This window comes from Malurus melanocephalus, unplaced genomic scaffold, assembly GCF_030028575.1.
Source record: "Malurus melanocephalus ecotype Western Australia unplaced genomic scaffold, MMel_1.1 scaffold_61, whole genome shotgun sequence".
NCBI classification, from domain to species: Eukaryota; Metazoa; Chordata; class Aves; order Passeriformes; family Maluridae; genus Malurus; species Malurus melanocephalus.
This window is the reverse complement of record NW_026623293.1, coordinates 1,276,606-1,298,094: the sequence shown is the minus strand read 5'-3', so window position 1 is coordinate 1,298,094 and position 21,489 is coordinate 1,276,606. Positions and strand designations below refer to the sequence as shown.

General features: G+C 39.8%; 1 protein-coding gene across 5 annotated transcripts in view; it reads right to left on the bottom strand.

Annotated features, from left to right (window-relative positions):
• The window catches only part of DOCK9 (dedicator of cytokinesis 9), a 110,386-nt gene extending 95,121 nt beyond the window's left edge, over positions 1–15,265 (bottom strand). For all 5 annotated transcript variants that reach the window (XM_057366187.1, XM_057366189.1, XM_057366191.1 and 2 more), the window contains exon 1: positions 15,003–15,265. In XM_057366187.1, coding sequence (XP_057222170.1) covers positions 15,003–15,116 — 114 coding nt within the window. In that variant the 5' untranslated portion in view covers positions 15,117–15,265. The remainder of the gene's footprint in view (positions 1–15,002) is intronic.
• Between the last annotated feature and the right edge of the window lie 6,224 nt (positions 15,266–21,489).

Genomic DNA, 21,489 nt, shown 5'->3' with positions numbered 1-21,489 from the left:
GCCTTAAGAGAGTATAAGAAAAACAGGTCAGTTAACAAGTTATCATGCACTAGACAGATCTTTCAAATGACTAGAAAATTACCTCACTTGTAAAGTACTAGGTAGGTTGCAGAGAAACAGCAAGACAAAAGAATTTAATTTGGAAAGGCAAACACTCGACAGAACCATAGTCTAAGTCAGGTTAGAAACGATCCTGGGAGATGCTCTAATTCAAAACCAATTAAGAGAAAATTTAATTACAACTATATCTTGAAYAAATTTAGCATCATGGTTTTACAGTATTTTAGAAATGGAAACTGAAACCGAGATGTATTAACAAAATGGTAACATCAATGACATGAAAAGCATCCTCGTCACAGTCTATAACTTCCTCATGAGGGGAACAGGAGGGGCAGACACTGATTTTTTCTCTTTGGTGACCAATGACAGGACTCAAGAGAATGGCCTGAAGTTGAGTCAGGTGAGATTTAGGTTGGATATTAGAAAAAAGATTTTTCATCCCGAGGGTGGTTGGGCACTGGAACAGGCTCCCCAGGGAAGTGGTCACAGGACCAAACCTGAGAGAGTTCAAGAAGGGCTTGGGCAATRCTYCCAGGCACATGGTGTGATCTTTGGGAATGGTCCTGTCCATTGGGCTAGGGGTCAGACTTGATGATCCTTATRGGTCCTGTCCAACTCAGCTTATTCTGTAATTCCAAATAGAGCTGGAAAGGGAAATAACTACAGGGACAAGAGGGGTRGGAAGATACCACAGGGGGAAGGAGAAATCTCAATAGTATACAGTACAAAGAAGTCTACGAACAAGCAAACTTTTTATTATTTTGGTGCAAAGTGGAACTTTAAGGAGATTCATCCAATTGTAGTGAGCACCCATATGCACAAGCAATGACAATCCAGGCAGAAATGTGACACAATGTGGTATTATCCACTTCAATATCATATCTCAAAGGGAACAGATGTTGTGGTTTARGAATGATATTCCCCAATTTAGTGTTCCCACYGAAACACCRAAACCATGCRCYGCTTGCTCACTGCYYCCTTCTCTTCCCCAMTGTGGGTGGCTGGAGAAGAGAATTGGAGGYATAAAAKGTGAAGATCACAGGCTGAGATAAGAACAATTTATTGGAACCAGCAATTAAATTAGAAAACACAGTAACAGCAGCAATAATAACAATGTACAAGAAAGAGGCTAATGATTCACAAGACTTCTCCACTGCCACACTACCTCAACTGCAAGAGACCCCTTCCTTCATCCCTGGAAAATGACATAAAGGGTATAGACTAACCTCTGGGAACTAGCCATGCCCCTCCTGGTCACTCCAAATATTAACCCTGTCCTGGGCAGAACSAGGACAAATGGAAGGCCGGAAAAATTCTTACACAGGTCTGATGACACTTTGTCCACTGAAGAGAGCTAAAATACAGCCCAACATAGGTAAAAGTCTTAATCCAAGGGTAATAAAATAAAACAGTACAAATCAATATATGAACAAGCCTAGAATGTACATATGAGCAACAAGCTACACACTGCAAACTGCCTTTATCTGAGCCTGGGTTATGGAAAAGTCTTTTTCCATAAAGCAGAGAGAGTGGAGAGGAGGAATGTAAGGCTGTGAAGAGGAGACAACAGTAATCCCTGTGTTCTCTTGGTTTATGAAAAAGGGTCTGCACCAGAAAGTATGCGGACTTACGAGCTGTTCAAGTTAATACATATTGCAAATATTACACTCCTAAGCCAAACCATCCATTTATATTGGGAGCAACAAGCCYCTCCCTGCTATATATTATATTCAATCTGTACTGACTGCACCATGAACACACAAAAAATTAATTAGCTGTGTTAGCTCCAGGTTGTTCAGTATCACGTATTTTTAAGACATGCTCTTTTGGAAAAGTAATAAAAAAGAAGCTGTAGTTTCCTTCCAAAAAACTACAATTGCTTTAAGGGTCTAACCTCTGATTACAGCAAATTACTAATAATCACTTTGCACTTGGGAACGGAGGACTTCAAATCAACATGTTAAGCAACMCTTTGACAACCAAATTAGTTCCAAGCATACTGACACAGGTACAAAGTAAATGYGTGTTAGCAATCAGACAGTTCAAAACAATGCTTACAAGTTTCCATTTGACAATGGAATTAACATATTTCTAAGTCAGGTGTTCAACATATACRTTAACATATATGAAGGTTAACATAGATGAAGGTTAGGGAATCAACCTGGGTTGATTTAAAATCTTCAGCTCATCCTATAAAATTCTCGCTATCAAAATGAGAACTTCAGAAAGAAGAAACTGTGCTGAAAGTTTCTTTATGGCCACAACAGTGAGTTTTACTTTGTTGTAAAATTCTTAAGCACTTGATCTGTCAAAACTAATGCAGGCCATRTGTTTGAATATGGATTATCCTCAGTAACCCTCATATTTGCTCCCCAAAACGGTAAGGAGGATATGGAAAACTACAAGCTGGTCAGATTCACTCCGGTCTCCAGGAAAATGATGATGTAAACCCTCCTAGAAGCAATTTCCTGACATAAGGAATATCTCTCAGTAAGAGATATATATAAGTTCCAAGTAGACCATATGGATTTATCAAGGACAAATTATGCCTGACATCCGGTTTGTCTTCTGTGATGTGATGGTTGGTTCTGTGGACTGGGAGATAGCAATGGACACTGAATACTGTTAGTAAAAGAATGCTTCTGACACAGACTCCCATAGCATATTAGACTGAGTCTAATGGAGGGCCATAATGGTGCTTCATGTATGAGAAAAATCTAAGCTCTTGCACAGCTCAGCCTTAAGTGAAGGCTAAAAGGAAATCTTATTGCTGTTTGCAATACCTAATGGGAAGCTAGAGAGAAGAGCCAGACTATTCTTGAAGATACAGTCATAGAACAGGGGGAAACAGACACAGAACACTCCATTTGCATAAAAAGATTTATTTACTTTCTTTTTTAAACTATGAAGGTTGACAGCTGCTGCARTTAAAGTATTTCCATCTCTGTGGGCATTAAAACCAGACTGTCACAGTCTCTGGCCAACCTGCTCTAGGCAGATCTGTTTTGAGCAGTGGATTGTTCTAGGTGACTTCCAGAGATTTGCATTTCAGCCAGTGCATTTCCATGATTCTGTGGTGGCACACTGCATAGTCACACACTAACCACTGAGCCAGAGAAAGATCAAAGCCCCAAGAGAATTTCGTCCTTCAGAAGAAAGCCAGTGTGGTTACTCCAGSAGATAACTTTGAAAACAGCATGGTTAAATTCCCATGTAATTCTGACACAGCATCTGCACACTCAGCAAGGTCCTAAGAAATTTGTATCCAACAGAAACAAAAAAAAAAAACAAAACCTACCGTGACATTAGGAATACTCAGTATAGTACAAGACTGATGACCAGAGGCAGTTTATCATTCATACAAAATGCCACTAACATCAAAGATCATATCAAAAGTAAAAGGTAATGCTTATGAAAATTGGAGCAAGATTTAGTTCTGACCTATCCAGACAAGACATTTTTTGTGTCTATTATGTCTTTTATATGTTTAGAGAAGTGAGAAGGCATAAATGAAGCAACATAAGAAATGTTATTTCAAAACTTGCACACACATACATGCCGATGGGGAGACACACCTACACTTAAAACCCTGCTAGCTGCAATATGCTAAATACCTCAGTTAATAGTTTTAGGTTTCGTATTTGAGAGCTCTAGAAAGCTCAGTCTTCTCACAGGTCCATTCTTTCATGAGTAACAATACACTTTGACCCACAGATGAGCAAAGGGATCTGCCAGTTCTGCACTTCAAGTTCAAACTTAACTCAAACATACCTTGAGGATAGACATACCAAGAACAACCCAAAAAACTTTAGTAAGTTGTCCAAGCCAATCTAAACTGAATAAATGAGCATTTATTGCTAAGCATGTGATGCAAAACACCTACCCCTTTTAACACTACAAGCCATAACACRGGATTTATGATATTGAAATATGCTCACTGGACTCCATCTAGTGGTCACGTAACTTTCAGTTTTCTGAAGTTGAAGTGATTATTCTGAGATCTTAAGTAACTGATAAGATAACCATAACAGCAAATTATTACCATTAGAGTGCTACAAACCAAGACAGTAATTACAGGATATTATTTTCAGAAACACCAATGAAACCATRRTGGAATAAATAATGGTCAACAATAYAGSAGACTASGGAAAAAATATTAAAATCCAGTTTTTTAGCAATCTTACTTGTATTCAGGTAAGAGCAGSAGAAACTTCAGGCTCAGACATCCTTTTTTAACTTTTAATTCATCTAAGAAGGTCATTCAGGTTCAGGTCTTTCTCCTTTCCTTTGTTCCGAGCTCTGCCAGGAACAAGTTCCAACTTCCCCTACGGCAGATCATTTGCTGCCAAAAGTTTATGCTGGATGTATTGTCCCTTGAACTTTATCAGCAAGACCTTATWTAGCAAGATTATTTGATTTTTCTTTCCTATTAGGAATCTCATTTTTAGTATGTGGCAAAACTTACTGGATCATGTTGTATGCTCTGGCTAGGAAGAAATTAATATTACAACCTTTTTAAGCCATATACAATACCAGGCAAATACCTCCAGAGTGATAACAAGTCTGGCAAGCAAGAATCCCAGGACAATTTCTGCAGGAAACCAGAATAGCATCCTTCAAATAATTATGATGTGTGTCATCTATTCATTAACCTGAAAGCTCTTTTTAAACTCACTGACGTTTGTGGACCAACACAGATTTTAAATCCCTTTTGGACTAGCAAATAGTGAGAGTGTGGCCTCCTTGAACATTCTTAAAACAAACACACTACTACGATTTTCAGGTAAACCACCTATCAAATCAGACAACATGACATTGCACATACTAGTGCCAGTGTGCAAGTGGGTACGAATACGCCTGGCAGAAAGATGCCTGAAATACCACTTGATAACATCAGTGTACTGGGAAAGTGAGACATGGGCTACATGAGATCAGTGTCAATCTTATTTTCACAAAACTTCAGCTCTGTATCATTCTACTGCCTTGCTGTGGTCTCTTACCAACATRGCTACAAAGGAGCCTGGAAAGGCATTAAGTGCAAGCAGATTTTCTGTCAGAATCAGCATCCTGGTGAAGAACAGGACTTCTTCTGAAACCAGTGGATATAAAGACCATTACGCAACATTAAAGAACAAAGAATGAAATAGTATTGTCAGTGTGATAAAACTGGAAAATTGATAAGAAGCCTTCCATCACCTCAAAACTAAAGCCGCTTTTCTCAATGTCGATACCCAAAGGGCTAGCTAGCATTTCCATTTGACTTGACTTCTTGACAAACCTGTTAATATGAGAACAACAGCTATCTTACTAGCCTGCGACTCTCGTGTGGAAAACACACTGCTCTTTCTGTGGAGCTTCTACTTTCTCATTCATGTATGTTTTAGCACTYCTTTCAGCCTATGAAGGGCAGCTGTGCCTTGGGTAACCAATAAGGTAGCAAGATCATATATCTCCATGTCAAAACAGAAGTATCCAAAGGCAGTGGAGGCTCTGGATTTGCAAGATGAAACCAAATTTTTGGTAAATGTTTAATGAAATGATTACACATTTTGATGATTACCAAATTTTTTATCATCATTTTTGGCTGTAAATTCAGCCACATTACATTTCAGGTTCCTGAAATTAACTACTTTACAATTTGGGTGTTATAACAAGCTAAATGTATTACCTCCTGCACTGATGTAACCAGATCTTTAAAATACTTCCTCTACTTCAAATCATGCAAGCATTATCTATTCTGATTTTAATGTGTCACTCTTTGTTGGGAGAATAATTTTATAGTAGTCAAAATATAAGCTCCTGTCTTATCTCTGAATTCAGTAACTTCTCCCCACCCACGGAGTACCTGGAAGTACTAAAAACAGTTTAGTCTATGCCTCAAATTTCCAAAGCTAGATCAGTATCTGTCAACATGCTATTTCTTTTTAAGCCAATAGCTACACCTGAGTATCGAAAAGGTGAAGAAGTACACAAGGCAGCAGCAAAGGATTATTTATTTACAATGATGGATCTATATTACAGGCTTCTCTGAACTCTAGCAGCTATGGATCAGTATTACTCCTTCTCAGGTTTGTTGTGACTACATTTATGTGTTTACCTTTCCTGGGTTTTCATCTTTCTTTTTTTTTCATTTTGGGTGGTTTGTCATCGTTTCTCTTGGCTTTTTTGGGTTTAGGGAAAAGTTGTGTTTTAAAGCACATTTAGGTAGCTTAGCTAATTTTATATGAGATCATTCATATTTCTGCTGCATGAAAAAATTTCTTAGCAGAAGAAACTTCAAAAGGGACTATTTGAATTTGACTTGTAAGAACTGTAATACCATTCTTCCCTAGAATTTCAAACAAGTTTAGAAGAGGGAGGTATCGTTTTGAAAAGTGACTAGCTTTGTAGATTTGGTGTCCTACAATTTTTTATTTTCTTTCCTAGAATTCTTTCCTAGAATTGTTACTAGAAGAAACTTTTCATGCTAATTATAAATACAGTTAGAAGAAAAAAAGCCAGTATAAACCATGTTTGCCTGATTTGCTCAGAATTATAACGCTAACACTTTCTTTCAGAACTAACGTTCCTGAGAATGTTGTACACAACAAGGCCTGCTATGCATTTAACCTTCCCACAGAAATACTGTGAATCTGAGTTTTTTAGGCAATGTGCAGCTTCAGCTCATTTGTTTCTTCCTCCTCCCAGTCTCCAGATTGAAAAATGATCCAGAACTTCCATGATCTTCTTTTTTTTTTTTTTTTCCATACAATTGCAGGGGTTGAATTACAAATTCTGTTCTAAAGGCTACCTGGCATCCTTTACATCAGCTACTGAGCTGAAAAAAAAAACAAAAAACTAGCTGGTTCTGTAGTAGAATGGGCCTTTCTACTCAGAGAGGGTCCCAACCCCAAACTTGGAGTGGACCCACAGTTTTAAACCAGAATTCCAGCAAAAGCCTCCATTAACATTGACACGGATAAGTACTCCAGTCRGAATCAGCCTGCAATCTGCCTGAGCCATGGATGTACTGGAGAGAGCACAGCAATGGGTSAWAAAGATGATTAAGGAACTGGAGCACCCCTCCCATGAGGACAATCAGAGAGCTGGGACTGTTCAGCCCGGAGAAGGCTCAGGGGAATCCCATCAATGTATATAAATACCTGCAGGGAGGGTGCAAAGAGGACAGCGCCAGGCTCTGCTCAGTGCTGCCCAGTGACRGGACTGGAGGCAATGGGCACAACCTGAAACACAGGAGGATCCCTCTRAACATCAGGAAACAGTTTGTCACTGTGAGAGTGACCAAGCACTGGCTGCCCAGAGAGGGTGTGGAGTCTCCATCCTTRGARATACTCAAAAGCTTCCTGGACACAGCCTTGGCAACTGGCTCTTGGTGATCCTGCTTGAGGCACAGGGTTGGACCAAACACCTCCAAAGGTCCCTTCTGGCCTCAGGCAGCTGGGGATTGTGTGAGAACCATGGCATTCCTTCGCATCCCACCGCTTGCAGATACCTTTCTTGCTGCTGGGGTTTTTTCTTTTAATTCTGGATAACCACTGCTTTACATGGAGCCCTAGCCACAGAATGGAATGGTGAGTTTCACCAGCCTGAGGTGCCAGATCCAGACTTGTCAAAAAACGCTTTCAACTTCTTCTTTCTCATTTTTCCTCTCACTTGAAATGCCAGGAAGCCCTGGACACAGCAGGAGAATGCAGAAGACAGCGTCTGGATTCCCCATTCCTTGTCTCATAGCTGATCCATTGGGCACAGGTGAGGAGATGACAAACTGTTCTAAGAGTCACAGTAATTCGTCCTTACACTAACAAAGAATCCCATCCCTCACTTTTTGCAGTCAGATTAACATTTTTTTATTTTCTTAATGTTTCTGCAGGAAAACTGCTACTTCTCACAACTGGTCACAATGGGAATGTAAGTAGAAGACAACCTCAGCAACAGATGTTGGATTTCTCTGACCAAACCTTTGTGGTGCACAAGAGTCTTCCTCATCAAACCCCCTTCAGAGCTTCTGCTCAATGTTCTGAAGACCTTCAGACACCTAGTGCACTTTTTTCCAAAGCAGAGTCCATTCTACTAATGAAATTCTGGCCCTTGCTTAATACAAGAACTCTAGTCCATAATGTTAAAAGGGTTGGGTTTTAATGTTTGCTAATTTTGCATTTTTAAGGCTAGAAGAAACCTCTATTTTGAGATGCTCACTTCCACTCTCACAGAAAGAACTTTAAAGATACTTCTAGAAAAATAAAACTAAAAACCAAAATCCCATAGCTTTTTCAAGATGCAATATCTATCACTATCTCATAGATTATTACATTTAAGACACTAAGGACATCAGTGCCTCTGGACCAAGAAGAATGTAACCCTCCTTTCACAGACCTAAGTATCTTCTAAATTTAGGTCTTAAATAGGCTACATGACCAGAATTACCAGAGTATCTTCTCAACTTTAGACATAAGTTATTTCAAAAATATTTCAATGAAAGAAAGTGTTGTGTAATTCATTGACTACTTGTGCAATTTTATGCATTTTTTGCCTTGCATAATTAATGCTTTTCATGGACACAGACAATATAAGGAGGAGCAAGGGAAAATGGATTTGTCTTTACTCGTTTAAAAAGGTTTTGCTTTCAGTGTCCTAGTCAAATGAAGTACTTGAGATCATTCAAGTTCAAAATCAAAAATAACCACTGGCTACAGAAAGAGGTTTCACATACATATTATTTTAATTCATATTTTTTAAAGTCACTGCATTAGTAAGTTATTGAGCCGCTATTAGAAATTTTAGGTCTAAATAAGAGTTTCCTAGACACTAGCACTAAAGATGKTATTACACCTTTTATCTCCATAAAGAACCAGTGGCATCAAAACACCTCTAACAATTACAAGAATGCTTAAACAAAAGCAATACAGGCAATACATTTTTCAGGAAGCCACAATCAAGCTTCTTGCTCTTTTGAAAAATGAACTCACCTTATTTGCTTCAACAACTTAGAAATAACCTCTGATTATTTTTAGAACCAACACACATGAATTTCACRGAATCTCAAAGTTACCCTAAAAATWCAAATATCTGGTTCAATTGATAAATTCACAATCTGTTGAGCTTGCATACACATTCATATCTCTGATGGTCATCTAAATCTAAATGACCACCCAGCCCTACAAACACCTATGCTTAAAAATTACTTGAACATTTACACCCATGCAACAGAAAAAAAAAACCAGTTTACAGTAAAGGTCTAGTTTTCAAGATGAGTGGTAACAGACCTTTTTGAAGCATTTGCATTGAAGCATAACTAGTGACTTTAAGTGAGATATATGGTTTTAAGTTTATTGCGTAGTATCTTAGAAAAATAATAATCACAGAGTTGTGAAAGTCTCAAATTTAAATGTGGGTGTAATGAGTTTTACTTCCATTGAGATAGAAACATCCTGATTGGGGATTAAAGGGCCTGAGTAGGAGGAAGAGTGGAAAGATAAGGTATGCTGTGGTATCCCATGTTGCATAAGACGGAAAACCCAAACCAGCACCACGTACACCTGACATTTGCTTTAATAATAACAACAACAATTACTTATAAAGCACTTATCCTTCCATTTTAAACATAATTATCCTTATCTACAGGAAAGAAAAAGCTCCAGAAAATAATAAAGAACTAAACTGCAGTTTACAAGAATGATCTAATATTGTTGCAAGTTTAAATGTATATCTGTTCACACAGCTATCCTGTATTTTGTCCCACAAATTGTCTTCCTGAGCAAGAAGTTTAAAATTCAAGTAAGTTTAATGATATTTTGTAATAGAAACTTTAGTACTGTCRTCCAGCCTCTGAGTCTTTACAACCACAAAAATGTCATCTTTGCAGTRTAAGACTTTCCAGAAATAAGTTTTCTAACTATCTTGTACCCAATCAACAAGGTTTACACAAGCACTTCGCAAAAATAAAATTAGCACCTTTATTAAGAAGAGCTTATTCTCTGAGAATTTTTATTTCCTTTACAAAAGGTAAGCAGTACATACCATAAACTAAAGTAACTTTTTTTGYGTCAAGTACTAGGCTTTTTCCTCCAAGTAAAGAAAGTTCAACAGTTCAGAGTGACTGAATTAGCATTACCGTTTTTAGTGCGTTCCTACAGTATGAAATATATTATGATGACGCTCATTGCCAGCAACAATTTTTCCTTTAAAATCTTGAATGTCAGCTCTCATCTCCCCACTTTCACTCATCCATTCATAACAATTYGCTCCTTCCAAATTCTTTATGTATACAATTTCACATTCCATATACAGAAAGCTGAAGCTTTAGCCATGCTACCAGCTTTCCTGTACCCACCAGCTCTAAAAGATCCCAGTCTTCCCTCATCCCTTTAGCATTACATACCACTTTTGAAATCCTACTTGCCTAAAGGACAATATCAACTATTTCTTTTCTAGACAACACTACAACTGAAACCTGGCAGTTCATGAGGATCCAAATACTCTTTTCATCATACACTGAGAAGATGCTTTGGAGAGAAGCACACTAGCCCTCTGTGCACAGGGCATATAAAATGATTCAGGAATCAGAAAGGAAAATGCCAGAATAAAAACTACATAATCCTTCCAATATTTTTGGAGAAACATTGTAATAAAAACATGGCCATAATACAGCATAGAGTGCACCTCTCCATCTTTTCTTATGGACTTGAGATTCACAGGAAGCAGAGATCAGGACTGGAAAGACAAAGTTGACATAAGGTTTCTTATAAAGAAAAGAGTATCAGGGAATTTGAGGTCAAAGACTCAGTAAGAGATCCAAGCATTGCCTTTGTGACATACTGATTTTCTTCCATGTCTGATGACCTGAATTTCTGGAAGAGTGTCAGAAGATCTACCAGGTGTCTGAACTTACTGTATAAAGCCCAAGGCTGTATTAAGACACCAGTTCTAGTCTTCTAATAATCAAAATCTATTTTACATATCCTAATCAAAAAGAAAAATTGTATAGAGCAATTTGGGAATCAAGTTGATTTCATCCTATTTCATGTATCGCAAGTTTCTTCTGTACAATATTAATTTCGACATGGGAGAAACAACTGTTGCTGCATTATTTGCCACATTTAAACATTTTCATTATCTGCATATTCAATAAAGGCATTTTATTGACAGCTAGGCAAAAGCAGATCAAATTTCATATGACAAACATTATCTTCATTGCTTATTATCCTTAAATGTCAGCTCTAATATAGGTATATTATTATTATAAATAACTCTAATATAGGGTAATTTTGTCACTGAGATAGATTATCATTAACATGCCATTGAACAAGACACTGATCTGTATGCAACATGCTYTGAGTAACTCATCATCACTTAAAGAGATCACTTCCAATTATGCATAATACTAAAACTGCATTGAAAACTGCTCTTGGCAAGATTGCTGGTTTAARAGACACAYTTGTCAACCCCATAATCTTCCCTCTCAGACATAAATGTATTTGGGTGGCCAGAGGCATCAAATTAAGTCACATGACAAGTCTGAAGTCAAAACAACATCAACAATGCACAAGAGGATATTCAGCAAGGATGCTACTGTCAAGCAGAAAATAGTAAAAACTGAATCCAAATAATCAAGAAATGCATTATGTGCCTTACAACACAGTGAAAAGCTGATTCCCAAATAACAAGATTTCATTTCAGCCAACCAAACTGTACTTGTTGGTTCAGCAAACTACATCTATCAGAGAGAATGTATGAGATGTCAAATGCTGACAAGAGAGCTTGCTTCATTCTGTGATGAAAACTATCTTGGCAAACCACATCTGCTTCGTGTTTTTCTACTACACAGTCAAGTTATTTAGYCTGTCAGCAGGCTGAAAGTCTCTGACTTTTAGTTCCAATGAAAAGCAATCTGAAAATATAAGATATACCATGCCATGCTATAACACRCTGTTTTCAGTTCTCTTTCATCAATATAATCTCAAGGACATTTATAAAGTTGAAAAAAAAAGCATATTTTAGTAATGCAACCTAATAAACCTCACTTAAAGAAGGACAAAGCCTTTTTTTCTTCCTTTTTAATCTACCCGCACACTATTCATTGTAAAAATGGATGCAACTGTTAAGCAGTAGAGACAACAGCAACTTACAGAATCTACTTAAYCTCAGAGATAGTCACATTTACCTGCTACTGCAAGTAATGACTGAATGATTTGCATCACTGCTCAGTACATTCTGTTGCAGAGATGTTCAGTCCAAAGCAATAGTTGGTTGTGAAGATCACCCACCATGAGCTACTAGTTTGAATTAATTTTTTCCTACCTCCAGATTCTACACAGCAAGACTAGTCAATGGTAAACAGCTTCAGTAGTTTTTAAGTCCTGCAAAAYCTCTTAGTTACCAATGCTTAATTATGCTTTAAACAAGATATTTTGTTGAAAACTTGGTTAAAAAGTCCTGGGGAAATGCTTTAGCAAAGAGAGGCTTTGAGAGGCATAAAGAACATGGGTCTCCTTTACTTTAAAGGTCCACATCTGAACAGAGTATTCCACAACTATATAGTACTGTTAAGACTCATTTTCACCAGGTCAGCCTAAGAGATTTTTCAGATAAAAGAGCCCAGAAAATCCTACAGCTAAGAAACAGGTAAACCTGTCAAACTTATAGATGCAAATATTTTTGAAAAGTCTTTTCTAGCAAAGAACAATACTATCCCATCTAAACTCCTCCTTTAAAAAAGTACTATTTTATTCCAAATATCAGTGTTCAACAAAATGAATTACAGTACATTAACAGAAGGAAGAAAATGTAAATGTAAACCTGCAATTACAAGCCTTTTATTTAATTATTTTAAAAGTGCACAGAAACACTGGAGTTCAGTGATAAAATGAAAAGTATTCATGATAGTMAGAGAGACATATCAGCAGGGGCAAAATAGGGCTGAAATAGGAMGGTAAACTTCAGCACAAGACTATATGTGAGAGAGATGGGCATTCAGCTTCATGCATCAAGCTAACATAAAAGGATCAAAAACCTGATGTGAATGGTAAGTCAGGATGAATGGCAGGTTACTACTTTCGCTTTCTAAAATACTGATGAAGATGTTATCCAGAAGATCAAGACAGTACAACACTTTGCACCATCAATTCTTTAATCTCCATAAAATTCTGCAGAATATGCTGTTGTGACAGCATAAAAACACCTGGTATATTAGTGCCTTTCACCCTACCATGTATTTTGTCAACCTGAATTAATTAAAGATTTATATACATATTTYCCAACTCATTCATACTAGTTATAAGTGAACTAAAGAAAAACCTTCTAASGGCAGAGGATGGAATGGCAGGGTTGCAGACTACTGCAAAAGAAACACTCATGTCATGAAAATACCTAAATCTCTTATCTGCTCCCAGAAAATGAAAAGTCTTTTAAAATTCTTCCACAGTTCCCAAAAAGCACTTAATCCCGGGAGAAGTGTTAATACACTTCTGGATGTTCACTCCATGTATATATGCGCTAGCACCTTGTGGAAAGCTGTCAGTATGCAGGTAGAGCCAAAACTACACTTATTAGGTCTTCCATGAATTCCATGACCTATAGCTAGGTAACCAGCAATTTAATTTTTAGAGCCACTATTTTATTAAAGAAAGCTATTTGTCTTTCAATCACAGCTACAGCATTTGTTATTATCACAACACATGACAAGACAGTGTCCCAACGGGAGGTTTAAAAGTTAGACAAGAACATACTTAGCATCAGCAGGAGCAAAGAATAAAGGACAGATCAGCTTCCAGTATCAGGAATCCCAGCACCAAAACTTCTTCACTTACACAGAGTTAAGTGCTTATTGAAACATTCCCCTTGGAGATAACAAAACCACAAGGAAAACAAATGCATACCATGAATAAGAGCCCCAGGAAAGWAGCCCTAAAAACTCTTCCTGAGGCTGTTTAAGATGTCATCACCTGCTGCCTCACTACAGCATCTAACAGAATCACAGAATTGAATTGTTAGGGTTGGAAGGGACCTCTGGAGATCACCTAKTCCAATACCCTGCCAAGGCAGGGTCAGCTGGAGCAAGTGACACAGGAACACATCCAGGTGGGTTTCAAATGTCTCCAGAGAGGRAAATGCCATGACCTCYCTGGGAAGCCTGTTCCAGTGCTCTGTCAACCTCMATGGAAAGAAGTYCTTCCTCATCTTGAGGTGGAAATTCTCGTGTTTATGGCCACTGTTCCTTGTCCTTTTGCAGAGCACCACTGAAAAGCRTTTGGCACCATCCTCTTGACACCTGCCTTTGAGATATTTATATGCATAGATGAGATCCCCTCTCAATCGTCTCTAGACTAAACAGCTAGCTTAAACACCTATTTACACAAATCTATTTTCAGCGGTTTAAATTAAATGAACGCGCTCAACCGTGCACTGGAGAGAGCAGCAACCATGTGCTAGCACAGTACAGACAGCAGCGATAAAACAACACACTAAAACATTCCTGCTACACTTGCCAGCGCTCATCTTCCATTCTGCACGACACAACAAAAAACTGCGTCTTACTTATAAAGAGAGTAGCAAGATGAAAAATCAGTTTTTGCAGGGCTATTTCGACACACACGAAGGCGATTCGGTCACGTCAGGCCGGGCGCCAGCTGCCCGCTCCACAGGTGAAGTTTGCAGGGGACGGGCGGGAGCTCCCAGCCGTGCCCGCCGGGCGCCGCATCCCACGGCAGGCGCTCCCCCCGCGGCCGGCAGCGTGCCCGCCCCGCCTGCGGCTGCACCCGCACCTCGCCCCGCCGCAGCAGCCGCCGGGCCGGCCGAGGAGCCGCACGCCCGGCAGGGATCAAAGCCCGCGCCGCCGCCGTGACAGCCCGGSAGGGATCAAAGGGCCCGTCTCCTCCTCGGGGGCCACCGCCGCAGCCCCGAGAGGCCCCGGGCCGGAGCCTCGCCCGGGCCGCCGCCGCACTCACCAGGAGGACGGAGCCGCGCACCACCTCGGAGACGCTCTGCCGCAGCTCGGCCGCCGTGCCGGGCTTGCTCAGCGCCCGCGTGAACTTCCGAGTCTCCGGAGCCACGAGTGCCATGGCTGCTGCCTCCGCGCTGCCTCCCTCGGCGCGGGGCCGCCGCTGCCCTCCCGGCGTGACCGCCGGACGGACGGACAGCCGGACGGCCGAGGGCGCCGTCGGGGGGCGGGCAGGGAGCGCAGCCCCGCCGCCGCCGGGAGCCGCGGGCAGCCCCTCCTTCGCCGCCTCCCTCCCTCCCTCCTTCCCCGCTTCCCTCCCTGCCCCGATTGGCGCGGCCGCCAGCGGGGCGGGGGGCGGGGCCTGGCCGTGCCCACCTGTTCCCGCAGCGCCCTTCTGATTGGGCGCCGGGTTACCTGCCCGGCTGCGGCTCCGCGCTCTCATTGGTTCGCCGGCCGCGGCGGGGCGGGGCCGGCCGGAGCCGGAAGTTCCCGCCTGTGGCGCGGCCCCGCTCCCGGCGGGAGTGGCGGTGGCGGTGGCGGCTGAGGCTGAGGCTGAGGCTGAGGCTGAGGCTGCGGCTGCGGCTGTGGCTGCGGCTGCGGCTGCGGCGGTCCCCGGCCGAGCTTTGCCTGCCCGTCTGTGCTCTGCCCTGGCGGCTGCTGCTCCTGGTTCTACCTGCACAGGGCGGGGAGGCATCTTGACCCTCAGCCCAGGTGAAGCCACATCTGGAGTGCTGCGTCCAATGCAGTACAAGAGAGCCCTGGAGCGAGTCCAGCGCAGGGAAACAAAGATGATGAGGGGACTGGAGCATCTTCCATATGAGGAAAGGCCGAGGGAGCTGGGCCAATTCAGCCTCGAGAAGACTGAGACAGGACCTCTTTTATGTCTATCAGTATTTGAGGGAAGGTKCAAGAGGATGGAGCAGACTCTGCTCAGTGGTGCCGGGCGATAGGACAAGAGGCAATGGCAGAATCTGATGCACAGGAAGCTACACTTGATTATGAGGAAGAACTTTTTTAATGTGCGGATGACAAAGCACTGGAACAGGTTGCTCAGAGAGGGTGTGGATTCTCCGTCAGAACTGTCCGGATGCAGCCCTGTGCCGTAGGCTCTGGGATGACCCTGCCTGAGCAGGGAGGTTGGACCAGATGTCCCTCTGTGGTCCCTTCCAASCTTGTCCATTACGTGTTCTGTTGCTATAGACACACAGGCACATCCAAGTGTGTGAGTGAAAGAGTCCAAAAACTTGGGAAATTGATGCCAGAACTGCAGCACCCAAGAGTGARATGAGCACATACGCTGCTCATGCTTCCAACTTTTTCTCTGAGGTTTTCCTTTGTACTTTTTTTGTTCTTACAAAAGTATCTGTTTTATGTAAAGTTGCACGTGTCCTCATTTGAGTAAGTACCACAGAGGTGGTGAGGGGATCTRGAGCATTTCTTATGGGGAGAGCCTGATGGAKCTTGGCCTGTTTAGTCTRGAGAAGACTGAGAGGAAAACTCATCAATGTATATAAATATCTCAAAGATGTTTGATGCCCTCAAAGAGGACAGTGCYGGACTCTTCAGTGGTGCCCTTGTGACAGGATGAGGAGCAATAGCCATAAACACAAGAATTTCCACTTCAATGTGAGGAAGAACTTTCCACTGAGAGTGGCAGAGTACTGGAACAGGCTGCCCAGGGAGTTCACCAAGGCAGGTTCAGGTGAACCTGCCTTGGCAGGGGGTTTGGACTAGATGATCTCCAGAGGTCCTTTCCAGCCCTAACAATTTGATTCTGTAATTCTGTGRAAGTGTGGATGCCTCTGGCATGTTTAATTACCATGAATTCCCGCTGAGAGCCTGGCTGACAGCACTGCTGGMAGGTATGCAGGCATTAGACACATTTAAATGCCTGGAGCATTTTGAGAGCATTAGAGCTTGTGCACCTTTATCTCCTTAAGCACCTTTTTATATAAACTAACAAGACTTCTCTACACTGAATATAGAGCTTACCACAGAGGGAGAGAGGGTAAGACTGAGTGCTGGGGACAAGGGTTAAGGGGGCTTTCAGGTGGAAAAAAAATAGCACAAAGTGTTTGTGTCTGAGGATACATACCCAAGATATGTCTGCTGSATAAAAGGCCTACTTCTTTGGATGCTCCACAGATACATCTGTGACTAATAAAATTCCAAATAATTGAGGTAATTCCTTCAGAAAGACAGAGGCAAAAATATTCAAATGTACAAATTTGTGGCTTACATAGAGTTTTTGTCACTGAAGAATCTTTCTTGCAGATACTCTGCAGACCTGCCTCAAAGGCTCATTTATTCAAATGCACGAGCTAGGATTTTTTAGTAGTGTGTCTACCACATCTTGAGTGCTCAAATTAGTTTATACCTTCTTAAAGAAAGACATAATGTGCAGAGAGGGTGACTTGCCATGCCCAGTAAAGATCACTAGTGTTTCTGTTTTCACAGATCGAAGACCTGATGTGTTTATGAGTCAATGTTTAGGTTGATAAATCAGAAAATTGCATAGTGGTGAGACAGATTATCTGAATACAGAACTGGATGAGCAGCTATGTTAACATTTAGCTACAATGTGCATACAATCTTACGATCACCTTTTTAACTTTGGTATCTCAATCTGTAGGATATGTCTACATCTCAAACCTCCACAAGTAAACATGCCCTAGATTTTATATAAATAATGGATGAYTATTTTCTAAAATTAAATCATTTATTTTCAGAGCTCTCAGGTGCTTTAAATTCTGACAATTCTGACCAAAATAAAAATAGTCTAATCTAGAGATTTTAATGGTTGCACGAATGTAAAATGGCATAATTTACCTATGTTTGCTATCCATAAATATTTTCCATGTGTATTATGCATTTTGCTGGAAAAGAGACAGTGTTCCAAGTCTGAAAAAAAACCTCTGAATTACACCTGTATAAGAAAAATAAGGAAATGATAGTTTACTTAAGAAAAGGATACCCAAAAAATGAGGTTATGACSATCATCAAAGTTTCTTTTCAAGTAACACATTCAGTCAAAGAAAGAAAAAGAAAGTGGCAGTTTTGTGTATAAAACAAAAGAGAAAATATGGAAGCTGATAAACAGAAATGGCAAGTTACAGTTGTGAAACAATGGGAATGACTAATAATAGCTATATATAGGAATGAAAAGTCTTGGATCATTGCCTAAAGGGCAGGGGGAATAATTTTTTTAAAACATCAGGATCAAGAAAGAAAACATCTAGATAGTAGCATGGTTTCCCTGCTATTTTGAAATACACAACTTTCAGTAACAATGTCATGCATAAAAGCATTTATTTTTAATAGAAMCCTGGATAAAGCAGTAGTACTTCACGGATATAATTACAAATGTTTTATTCAATCACTTTTTAGTGAGGATGATAAGTAGCAACCAGTAAAGGCTAAAACATTTAAACTTTCAATACTTTCAAGACCACCAATATTGCTGGCACAGAATATTATGGAATTCTAAATCATTCATAGTAGTAATCGACCTGTGTTTGTTCCCGAAGTGAAGAAGAGAAACTGATTTGGTGTCCATTAGAAATGTAAACCAAAGAGGTTTGGAGCTAAAACAACATGATGAGAATCTTTGGGAAAATCATGAMAGTCAAAAGTAAGAATCACATGTAGGAATTAAAGAATTATTGAGTTTCTAATGTCAACAGGATTTGTTGAAATTTAGGCCTGTTGCTTAGTGGGATTAGTATTTCATGAGCTTCTGTGACGACAATATGGTATATTCTGTTTAATTCTAATATTCTGTTAAAATATTTTTAAACGAAACCTGCAACATATCTTTATCTGAACAAAAAAAATTAGATGCAGCTATAAATATTTATAGGGAGGAAAGGCATCTAAGTACAAAGAATATTATTAAGTCAAATTATAGAGGTGTTACAGTGTGGTTATGAACAACTCAAAAAGATTCATGCTTATGGTACAAACTTTGGATTTAAAAGTGAAAGAACATTARGTAGTAATAATCATGTTATATATGGCATTCACCAAACTTTTACTGAAATAGTTGTATTGCACTTTAACACAAATAATTGTCAAACTGGAAAAGCCAGCCAAACTCTTTCAGTGAGAGAATGAAGAAGCATCTCTCTAGCTTATAGAAAACCTTGATCAYAATGTACTAGGATTTGCAAGAGAATTTCAAATATTAAAAGTCTCTYTAATCTGTCAGCTAAGATGACAGTGAGAACCAATAAATGACAGGTGAAATTACATTCATTTAGAGAAAGAACCTTCTCTTTCAACTGCAAGATGAGTTATTTGGTATAATATCCCTAAGGACCAACTAAGCTCTATTTCCAAATGTCTAAATTAAGATTCAAAAATCCTGTGATCTTAGTTATCCCTCAAGTTACAGACTCAAAACAAAGCTCACGTTATAAAATTTCTTGGCTTTTGTTGCTRTGGAGGTCAAGATCATCGTAACCTTTCTGGCCTGCAAATCCTTTCAGTTAGGGACTAAGAGCTGTTGGACTAAAGGTAACCAAAAGTACCCATCTCTTCTCTTTGGTGACCAGTGACAGGACTCGAGGAAACAGCATGAAGCTGAGTCAGGGSAGGTTTAGGTTGAATATCAGAAAAAGGTTCTTCACCCAGAGGATGGTTGGGCACTGGAACAGGATCCCCAGGRAAGTGGTCACAGCACCAGCCTGACAGAGTTCAAGAAGTGTGTGGACAACGCTCTCAGGCACATGGTGTGATTCTTGGGCATGGTGCTGTGCCAGGCCAGCAGTAGTACTGGATGATCCTTGTGGGTCCCTTCCAACTCAGCTTGTTCTGTGATATGGCCAGAGTAAGTGCTAAAAGATCAGAGRAAGCAAGGGAGTGCTCACTAAATATTAGATAAGCAGACAGGCTGGAGGTTTTGCACATAATAAACAACTTACAAATGAATCTTAAAATCCAGAGAAGATGTGCTTTTTATTTTTTTTAATGGTCTAAAAGGCAGAAGCATGAAAAGTTAAATTTTGATAGCATTTTATCAGTAATTGAAAATGAATTACTAGTTCTCTATACTTGTAAAATTTGAAATAAAATAATATTGCTGTTAGATAGCTTTTTTAGCCTCTTCAAACACACAAACCCCTTCAGTGATGTGCTGGAGTAGGTTTATTTGAGCTCCTTTTTAAAATTCTCCCAAAGCCTGAAAGGAATAATAGAGTGTTTTTTCTGCATCTGACTAAGACTGACTTTGTCCCAGATACAGCTAATCTACCCTTCCAAATATTATACAAGCAGTCCACACAGATATTTCTGAATAGCAGCATTTAGTTCTTCCCCGCCGCCCCCAGTGGAACGTAAGAGTGTGCCAAAGTTTATGTACAGAAAGGTAGAAGCATTTAAAATTTACTTTGATTATACAACACTGATCTCATCTCCCCCATAAAATCCATAATATGCCTTCTTAAGACAATACTATTTTATATCAGATGGTGTGCCCAGGTCTCCAAGGTTCATCCTAACTTAAAATACCTGAAAACTGAAAATACCTGAAAAATACCTGAATACCTGAAAAAATACCTAACTTAAAATACCTGAAACTCACTTAGTRTGAGGTAGAATAAATACATATTTCCATGGACCAGATACACCATAAATTACTTTGAGGTTGTTTCTTTTGATTCTATTACTAAATAAGAGAAAATACATGTTTCTGATGCTCATAATGGAAATGCAAAAATTATTCTGTTTTTTTCCTTACCTGGAAATCTGGCTGTATCATGAGGTGAAGGGAAGGAGCATTAAGTGGAAGTTTCTGTGTTATTTCCAGCATGTTACTGTTCATAAAACTACATCCATTGCCTGCTTTGCAGAATGATGTCATTAGTTTCAGTCTAACTCTGTGTTTTAAGCTTAGTTCTTGTAGCCCTGCCAACAGAAACTTGAGGAAGGACCAAGTAAATATTCCATGATCTTTCTACCCATTCATGCGCAGTTTTAAAAGCTCATTTTTCCAATTTTATTTCTCATGTTCTGCAGAGGTATTACAGAATTAATATAAGCAAACTTAATCTTTCTCTGCACTTATGCACAGCATAAATGTAGATTTTTTTTTTATAAAGGCAGAGGTGATTTTACCTCCCATGACCTGACTAAACTCCAACCAGGGTAACTCYAGTTCCGTGTAAATAAATTCCTATAAAAGTTCACGAGGATACAAAATAATTCACTCTTCTGTGTTTTCTACTGAGTCATGAGACAATTATGACACTTCTTTCAGTTWATCAGTCAATCAGTTTCATTCAGGCTTCTGGCATAGTATTCCTTCTTCAGCATTAGTTGTAAGAATCTACCCATGAGTATTGCTAACATCTTTTGGAGAGTTAGTCATGTAATATGAACCTASTTCCACATGATTTTCTTGTATTTTCAGTGGAGTACAACTGTGTGGTTTTAAACCTGAAAGAAAATTGATGCAGGACTTCTTAGTGGCTGCTCTGATTTTGTTTTAATTTATT